Source organism: Laccaria bicolor, genomic scaffold (genome assembly GCF_000143565.1).
Source record: "Laccaria bicolor S238N-H82 LACBIscaffold_6 genomic scaffold, whole genome shotgun sequence".
Lineage (NCBI taxonomy): Eukaryota > Fungi > Basidiomycota > Agaricomycetes > Agaricales > Hydnangiaceae > Laccaria > Laccaria bicolor.
This window is the reverse complement of record NW_001889877.1, coordinates 608,983-618,169: the sequence shown is the minus strand read 5'-3', so window position 1 is coordinate 618,169 and position 9,187 is coordinate 608,983. Positions and strand designations below refer to the sequence as shown.

Here is a 9,187-nt window from a genome sequence, read left to right as displayed (position 1 = left end):
GTCAAGAACAAGAAGACAGCATCAGGTAAGATATCCCTGGGTTGACCAGGCCATTGTAAGGGAGGTGGAAGTGAAGTGTGCAAATTTTAGGGAGGGTACAGGGTCGGATATGGATGAATGCAAGTTAAGTAAATTGGATGACATTGAATGGATTTGGGTGAAGAGTTTGTCAGGCATGAATGCATGTGTGATGAATGTGTTTTCATTCTCGAACTGAATCTGGGAGGTGAATCCAGGAAGACTTTTGGTGGCTGAGGTGAAAGCGAGTACAAGCTGCACTGGAGGTGGGTGGGGGAAGATGGCAGCAATAAGGGAAGATGAAGAGAAGTCAGTTTGGGGTGCGATTACTAGAGGTGCAAAGGGGAGCACGAGGTTGAAAAGGAGGAAGATTAGAGGTGAAAGGAAACATGGTCATGGGGCAAGAAAGATGTGGTGGAGATGGGTAAAAAAAAGTTGTGTTTGAGTGCCAAAACCTCACCCAAAATTCAGGGTGGTACTGAGTGATTGACTAATGACAAGAGACAAGTGCCTGAGCTTGAAGTCTCCACCAAAATGCAATGTTGGAATAGTACAATCCAGCATTTGCCAGTACATTCTTGCACTTAATTAATTAGTAATATCGGACTATTAACTTAGTAATCCCGAGTATGTAGATAACACTAGAACATGGTAGATACATAGTAAATAGGTATATAAGGACTGTAAAAACTCGTACATAGTAGAAGTTCATCCTCTATTTCCAACAGGTTATGGGCCCCGGCCCTGAGTAAAGAGACTCACCACTTTTACTGCACTTGTGCACTTGCTGCCCTATCTTATCTTGCAGCTATTTATAGCATCATGTCAAGTGATCAGATAATTGCGACCATCACAAAGCTTAATAGTGAAAATTATCATGACTGGAAGTTTGCAGTCAGTATAGTGCTTTGGCAGAAGGGATGTTGGAAGGTGACTTCTGGAGAAGAAGAAAAACCATCCACAAAGGAGGCAGAGAAATCATGGGAGACTAAAGCCGAGGAAGGATTCACATTGATTGCGCTTACTGTCGAGCCAAGCCAATACACATACATATGCGATGCTAAAAATGGACCAGAAGCATGAAAAGCACTCAAGGATATTTACGAAAAGAACAGTCGATCCATGCGCATTAACCTTAAACGGCAATTCTATGGATTTGAGCATGACACGAGCACATCAATTTCCACTTATGTCAATGGCATCACAGATCTGGCGAGAAAACTCAATGCCATCAGAGTATCACTCTCAGATCAAGACATTACAGATGTCCTCATATTCAATTTGGACAATGAATATTCAAGCATAGCTACATCACTTATTGCATCAAAGGAGGAGGAGTTAACAACAACTGATGTTAAAAGTGCATTGCTCGAGGAGGAACAACAAAAAGGAGGGTCAGGCACAGAGATTGCCCTATATAGTAATGGCATCAATAATGATGGAAAGGGACCAGGTGGGCGCAGAGGCCCAAGTTGGGATCGCCGTGAAGGATTAATTGATAATCGCACATCCTATCACTGTGGATGCACCGGACATATCTCACAACACTGCAAAGCCATCAAAACAGCTGATGGAAAAGATATCAATGATTCACTGACAAAGGAAACATCACAATTTGCAATTGCATCGCTGGGTGATGCATGTTATTGAAGGAATTATGGAATTTCCCAGGCTATCAGCAAGTAAGCAGTTGAGGAGGAGCTCCTGCCGAAATGGGGAAAATATATTTTGGAATGCCTATCAGGCAAAAGACTGCAGATCTAAGGAATGATCTACAGATATTCTGGTGCTGATGCTACGTGACCAGCACAGACATGAAGGAACTATTTTTAGGATTTATTTTGAAAGCTCTTTGGAAATGCCGAATTGAAGAGGAGTGTTGGAATAGTACAATCCGGCATTTGCCAGTACATTCTCACACTTAATTAATTAGTAATATCGGACTATTAACTTAGTAATCCCGAGTATGTAGATAACACAGGATAACACTAGAACATGGTAGATACATAGTAAATAGGTATATAAGGACTGTAAAAACATAGAAGTTCATCCTCTATTTCCAACACGCAACACTGAACCTACCACAGGTCGGTGGGTGGTTGTTGTTGTTGTTGTTGTTATGCTTCAGGTGTGCTTGCTCTCATGCCTCAGACTTGCACATCGCGGAGTGTCGAACAAATTGGGCATGGTGTAATGGCTAACATTGACACGCGATACCATAGCGTCAGCTCGGGGTTCAAATCCCCGCCCCGGTTCATTTTGTCTCCAACAAATACACATTCACATTTGATTCACATTACACAAACCAGCCAATCGTCCATCGTAAACATCATACTTCTACCATAGTAACGTTGATCTTGACGAATAGCGTCGAAAACAGGTACTGGGACAGTTGCGAATCATGCAGTGGAAGATGTCGATAACCTGACCAACCAGATCAGATCTCCCTGCAATATAGATAGATGATATCAAGAAAACATACCATGCTCTAAGCTCCCGAGCGGAGCACAATACACCGCAAGAGGCTCCTCCTGATCCTTATCCTCCTGCCGTCTAACCACAAACCTCACAAAAACCAAATCCATCATATCACCCACACACTCAAACGGTATCCTCAACTTCTCCTCCCACACCGGGTTAAACCCATTATTCTTCACAGCATTCGTTCTGCACGATATCGATCGACGAGGCGTAGATGGGGATCCTAAACCCCCAGCTCCAGTTGTCATCTGAGAAGGAGAAGCCAGTTCCCCAGGAATCGGTTTTCGCGCACTACCGTGAACGGGAGCCGCCCAAGGCCAGTCAGGGACGTGTATCGTCACCTGGACATATGGATCGATAACAGACTTGTCCATAATCTCGTGCCCTGAGGCGTTTTTTGGCCTGGGTAGCTGTTGTGCAGAGATAATAGTGACGTCGAAGCGGTGTTGTGTGCGCTTTGAAAGAAGGTCCTTGGATCCTATACGAAGCGCAAGAGGCTTCAACACAAATCCAGATCGTCCGTTCCGCTGGAACATGGCGTGATTAATCATATATCCCAAATCTTGACGAAGTCATCAATATGTCACATCAAGAGCTAAACCGAGGGGAGCATACCAAACGTTTGCCAATTCATCGCAACAAGCTGGGCACCAGCACACCAGAATCGATGAGGCTCATAGTTCGTCGAACTCACTCTCGTGCCCTTGGGGTAGATCCTGACCATATGCGTTCGCGTGTGCTTCACCAAGTCCATCATCCCAAACTTCAGCATCTTGTTCGCCGCGTTCTCAGACAGTGAGAACATATGCACTGGGGCATACTCCTCCTTCTTGTTAATTCCGCGACATTTGACACCGACAGTGTATACCAGCAATGCCACAAGTGCTGGCGACATTTTGGGTTTCGGTCGGGAAAGTTCAGATGTATCAGATGGGCGTCTGGCGGAAATTGTGTTTGGGGGTTTCAAAGTAGTCTCGATCGGAACGGGAGAAATGGGGATTGCGGGAAGATGAGGGGATGATGGTGCTGGGGAACGTGCTCGTCGTGGGGTGGTGGACGAAGAGGCGGACGATGAAGACGCTTTGCCCACACTTTGAACCCGCTTCAAAACGGTACTTCGAGCTTTGCGGAGCTGATCTGCCGTCAGGTGTCAGTACAGCCAGTTATTTTGGTAAGAGTAATCCAACCTTTGACACTGTCCGATTCACTCCTCCGTTTGCGTCCATTAAATACCGCCGAAGGGTCCTGCGTTGCGTCTACCCAAGCCTCCGAATCTGATGTTGAAGACGCAGAAACATCAGAGAAAAAGACATCACCGCCCACAACAGGATCTGGCCCTTGAAGCAAGAGGTTCTTCGTCTAATGCGAGAATCAACTTTAGTTTCCAATTGCCAGACGTGGTATTAATGCCTACCTTCAATAATATCTTCCCCTTCAACTGTTCGGGGCTCGGAAGCACCTCAATCCTCCGCCCCTCCGCCAGCTCCTCTAGTGGTTCCTGAATCAAAGTGTCCTCAAACACCTCGATCATGATCGCAGCAATCATATCTTGCTGGGCCACCGAGCAGTGAACTTCCGCGGACAGAATGATTGGATAAGGCGAGGCGACAAACCCATATTTCTTGATCACCTGGCAAACTTCCCGGAGGGACACCTTGGTGGTGAGTGTCTTGCCATGGAAGATCATAGGCTCATGGTCGCCGTCGAAGATGTCCACTAACATATGGGCCAGTCAGAACACGATATTTGACGATCCAACAAAAAGACTGACGTTCTACACTCCTGCAACTGTGCAAAAGGGCTCGGATGTAGCCTTCAATCGTGCTATCGCCGATCAGCTGATGTCCGACTAGGTAGGTGTTGTGAGATGAGGAGATAAAGTACTCTGATAGAGGGCGCGTCATGTCATGGAAGACCTTGGAATGCTGATCCGAAAAAGCGCAGTTGTCCGGGGATAGGAGGAAGGAGGTGAACGAGTCGACATTCATGGTTGTTGCTGAGTCGGTATTCTTGGTATACTTGTCAAAGACGGCCTGGAGCTCGTCTTGACTGAGTGTGGACTACATGTTGTTAGACAACCTCCTTCAAGAGGTTTAAAAAGAGCAAGCACACCTTCTGCTTGTCCCGCATGAACTTTTCGAACGTTGCGAAAACAAAAACACCCCCACTATCCACCTTGAGTTTCTTATACAACCGATCAATTTCCGGTCTTCCCTTGAGCAGCTTGACAAACCTCCGGAAATCATCAAAGTCCAGAAATCCGCGTTGCTGCGTGTCTGCCCGCTAACCAACAAGGACATCATTATCCGATGTAACTGGGAAAGAACTTGACACTCACAGTGAAAAGTCTAAACAGATCTTCCTGGTTCGAATGGATGTTCAGCCTCCTACAAAGCCTAACAACCTCTTCAAACGTCAGCTTCTGATCCCTCTCCTCGCCCGCCCCCTTCCAATGCTGTCTCTCCCACAAAGCTTCCCTCACTTCAATATTCCCAATTCCGCGCATGAGCTCCTGCCGAATTGCATGTAACTCGCGCAAAGTCTTATTCCATATCTGGAACACGTCCTTGGTTGCCACGATGAGATGTAGCGTCTTATACGCGCCATCAAGGATATAGACAATCGTAAGCCACCGATCTTCATATTCCTGTGCGAGCTGGAATTGCTGCCTATAATACCGCGCGTCCGACCCCGTCCGAATTTCCTTGATATTCTCAATCGGTACTAGAAGTAAAGATAGGTCGATAAGTACCAAACCGCGTCCTATAAGAATGGAATAAAAACAAAAGCCAACTCACTAATCTTCTGCTGCTTCGACACAGACTCCCACACGATCTGCCCCAAATCCGCGTCTAAGCGAAACACAAACTTTTTGTGCTTCTTCGCGGACACCTTGGTCATGGGTGTGCCCTGCTGCAACAACTGCGGAACCAACACATCTTCCAGCTGAGAAGCGGACGAGGACGCGGTAGGCTGCTGCTCTGACACGGGAGACGTAACTTCCTGCTCCCCACTCAAGTTAGACACCTCTGGGACACTTGACGGTTGCGCGCCCACAGAATGGCGCTTATTGGAAAGGGCGGGAGCCTGGGCAGTACTAGGTGTCGGACGGTCAAAAATGGGCGCCTGGGCAGTGGGTATATCGGAAAATGAGCGCGCATGACTTCTGCCAACCTCTCCGTTCCCAGTATCGGTCGAAGGCGCCGGCGTTCGTGGTGAACGCCCAAGACCGCCAACAGATCGTGACCGCGCGGTAGATCCCCCAACAACCTCCTGCAGCCGTCGTTTAATGGAGGCGCCTAGTCCTAGTTTGTGACTTCGGGGTGGCGGTGATCCCGGAAGCCTGGGCACGTCGGAGTCGACATCGAGCTCTTTTACTGGTTGGCCGTTGCTCGTGAGGAGATTGCCCGCACGGCGTAGCATACGACTTGGATCTTCCATACCGACCAAATCAGCGGCATGGAATGGGGGGAGGACGGTTTTAATAAGATACTTACATGCCCGGCGCCTAAGTAGCTGATGTGCAGTCGTTATGTAACAGGGTCTCCTTTTTTCTATCAATCCAATGTGATTCTGTATGAGTCTGTATGACTTCAATTTAAACAATGACAAGGGTGCACAGCAACAACCGAAAGCAAACCGAAAGCAAATGTATGAGTACAAGTTTAGTTTCTAGTCAAGGCAGAATGAAAAGGGGTCTATGTATCTAGGGAGATGGGTGTCATGACGGGGAATAAACTTGACCGAAACGAACACGAATGAAAACAAGACGGCGATCAACGACACGAAAGAGAGGAGCTTCAAAAATCGATGGGAACATCAAGTTCCTTCCGCATCGCACCCAACGGCAGAAAGGGGACGCAGTCATGGTCAAACCAACCTTCAAGGCTGGTTTGCTGCATGGGGAAATTTGCGTATTGGTTGGGGCAAACAAATGGGGAGATGACTACCAGTCCCGACCCCCATCCGCCTTACGACGATTTTGGCGATGTTGATAATGATTTGGGCGTGGTTTTCTCTTCTTGCTACACGAGGGCGCCTTATTGGGTCTACCAGCTGTCGTCGTCGAGGGGGATGCGAGGCTAGAGGACGAGGAGCGGGAGGAAGGAGGAGAGCCAGTAGGCGTGTAGTTGCCATGGGTAGTAAAATTACCACCAGATGGTAGGGGATTGGAAGAAGGGGTAACTTTGCCAGGAATGGAGCCGGAGTCCTTTCCAGAGATTAGAACCTTTCCACTGCCAGAGTTGCTTGGAGTGGTTTGAGGCGCAGTTGAAGCGGGGGACGATGCTGCCCCAACAAAAATGTCGTTCTGCGCTCCTACACGCCAACACGTTCATTAACTATGATGTTCTCGGTTCGAGCGACCTGACTCACCATCCTGAAACCCAAGCTTCATATTGTACGTGGGACTCTTATGGCTACCCTCCAAATCATAACCATCAACTTCAATATTATTACCATCGTTTTGGTTCCAATAGACCATCTGTTTCGCGCCTTCTGTGCACGCAGTCTGGTTGCCTTCGCACCATACAGGTGGCTTTGCGGCTGCAAGTGGGGTGGTGGAGGTGGCGCCAGTCACACGACATTTGTAGGGCATGTGATAGATGTTTGGTTGGCCGCAGCTGTAAGAAGGGGCTAATCAAGGATTGGAGGGAAAGGGGATGGAAGCTTACCCATTCGGAACCCAACCCCACTATAAAATAATCGAAAGAATATGAGCGGTCTTTCAATTAGTGTAAGTCGGGCGAAGATACTGACAGCACAAATACATCCACCAGCCGGACAGGCGGGCATAGCATCAGGTACGTCATACGATGTAATGCGCTTCCATGGAGTGCTGCCGAGAGATTCATTGAGAACCACCGCAGAGAAAAAGATGTAAATACATACTTGTATCGCACAGAAAAGACGACCAAATTTTCAGCGGTTACTTGGTGGATGTCGGACTAATTGAAACGGAAACGGTTTAGGTGATGGGAATATGAGGCGGATAATATCACGTACAGTGTATGAAATGGCGAACACGGTGCCAGCTGCCATTGATTGGTTTTGCGTGTGCACTATAAGACAAAATAAGCATATGTATTGACCGCTGCGATAAGTGGAAAGGGACATACTGTTCGGCGAAGTAATGCACGTTGGGACGTTCTAAGCATCATACAGGTCAGTATTACAAAAGGAACAACATATTACTTACATAGTCTTCGGGATAGGTGTTGCCGTCGGGCCAATCAGAGGTTTCACTTCCGTTGTAGGAAAGTGATGTTTTGGCGCGGTTGGAGGCGATTTCGACGGGAAACGAACCACCAGCTGGGCTGGATACAGGGGAAATGTTGCTGAGAATAGTCGTAATGAGAAGTAAGCGGCAAAAAACGTACAGGTCGATGTAATCCCCATCCGCTGGGGGGAAATTGTCGCACTGTATATTGAGGGGTAAGAATCAGATCAAAAAGTGTATACGACCTGAAGGAGTTCGCACGCCGTTGATATGGTGGACTTGAAAGGGAAGAAAATGAGTGGGTGAAAATCAAAGAGAGAGAGAGACTCACACCACCAGTCACTCTTGGTGAGTTGATAAAGAGGAGTAACAGCGGCAGCCGAGTTGAAGTCGACAACGCCGGCTTGAACACCCTAAGCATTAACGGGGTTTGAATCAATTTTACAGACAAAAGAAAACTTTTGGCAAGACTCACATCAAGACAGTACATTCCCTTATGCCATGCCACCAAATGTGCGTTCACGCTTGGGACGTTGAGCCATAGTGAGGCACCAGCGCCGAGTAGTATCTTCAAAGTTGATATTCCAGCGTACATTTCCGCGAATTTTGTGGAACTAGCCTTGATTTGTTCTTGAACCCGAAAGAATGTTAAAATATGAAAGAGAGTGGGTTGCTGTTCCCAAAGGAAAGCCGACGAGGGGAAAGAAACGAGGAAAGGAAACTTTATGAGAAAGCACAATGGCCGCTGTATGGTCGCGGTACTTGAGTAAAATAGTTGGAGAAGCTAATCACAGATCAAGGGAAATCAGCGGTCGGTCCGAGCCACCTAGTGGACGCATAGCAACCGTCTAGAAGGCTTGGCACCAGGAAGGGATATTACGTTGAATTTTAAACTTCAAATGCAGCTAACTCCTCACCTATTTTTATCCAGCCATGCTCGCCTCCTCTGGCCTCTCAAGGTAGCCTAAAATCCTTGCTTAGAAGATGAGTTAGCAAGAAATTCAGACATTTGAGACCACTTCACCGTCGATGCTGTAAGGTTGTGCTACCAATACCAGGGTTATCAAACGCGGTACCGCTCCACATCTCAAAGATCATAAGCAAGTATTCTATGTTCCACGAATAAATTTTAGGTAAGCCTAGAATAACTTGAGGAAGGCAAAATGATGCGAACCAGGATCCATAGGACTTTCCGTCATGAGAGTTTTCCAAAAGGTATGTTTTCACCGGGATATGGGGTGGCCCTGCCGCGAGTGAGACTCTACCGCTCTCGCGACGTCTATGAATAGGTGCTGTCATGGTACCTATGTTGATCCTGCATTCCATGACTGGCGCGATGGCCCATGGGGATTGCATGGGGAAGGTGGTGGTGGTGGTGGAAGGAATACATGATCACGTTATTCAACTTGAAGTTGCCTTTCTGAAGGCTTTCACTCTTCAACGTTCAACTCTCACCAGTAACACTGCGAA

General features: G+C 47.4%; 3 protein-coding genes across 3 annotated transcripts; 1 reads left to right on the top strand and 2 right to left on the bottom strand.

Moving 5' to 3' along the window:
- Nucleotides 1-298: 298 nt before the first annotated feature.
- On the top strand, nucleotides 299-501 carry LACBIDRAFT_315548 (uncharacterized protein; the record flags this gene model as incomplete). Its single annotated transcript, XM_001878388.1, has 1 exon — nucleotides 299-501. One exon carries the CDS (start codon nucleotides 299-301, stop codon nucleotides 461-463), a length of 165 nt encoding a protein of 54 aa, XP_001878423.1. The 3' UTR covers nucleotides 464-501.
- Nucleotides 502-2,347: 1,846 nt separating this feature from the next.
- LACBIDRAFT_315547 (uncharacterized protein) lies at nucleotides 2,348-5,940 on the bottom strand (the record flags this gene model as incomplete). The annotated part of the gene is made up of 9 exons (XM_001878043.1): nucleotides 2,348-2,442; nucleotides 2,501-3,061; nucleotides 3,115-3,636; nucleotides 3,687-3,858; nucleotides 3,914-4,215; nucleotides 4,271-4,559; nucleotides 4,612-4,782; nucleotides 4,838-5,223; nucleotides 5,298-5,940. The coding sequence occupies 9 exons, from the start codon at nucleotides 5,938-5,940 to the stop codon at nucleotides 2,348-2,350; spliced, it is 3,141 nt and encodes a 1,046-aa protein (XP_001878078.1).
- An 853-nt stretch (nucleotides 5,941-6,793) lies between these two features.
- LACBIDRAFT_153173 (uncharacterized protein) lies at nucleotides 6,794-8,243 on the bottom strand (the record flags this gene model as incomplete). Its single annotated transcript, XM_001878042.1, has 11 exons — nucleotides 6,794-6,816; nucleotides 6,874-7,121; nucleotides 7,173-7,192; nucleotides 7,258-7,336; nucleotides 7,390-7,445; nucleotides 7,504-7,591; nucleotides 7,686-7,814; nucleotides 7,878-7,918; nucleotides 7,979-7,995; nucleotides 8,049-8,130; nucleotides 8,193-8,243. Coding segments are annotated over 11 exons (834 nt in total), but the record flags the coding sequence as incomplete, so codon positions are not given.
- Nucleotides 8,244-9,187: the final 944 nt, after the last annotated feature.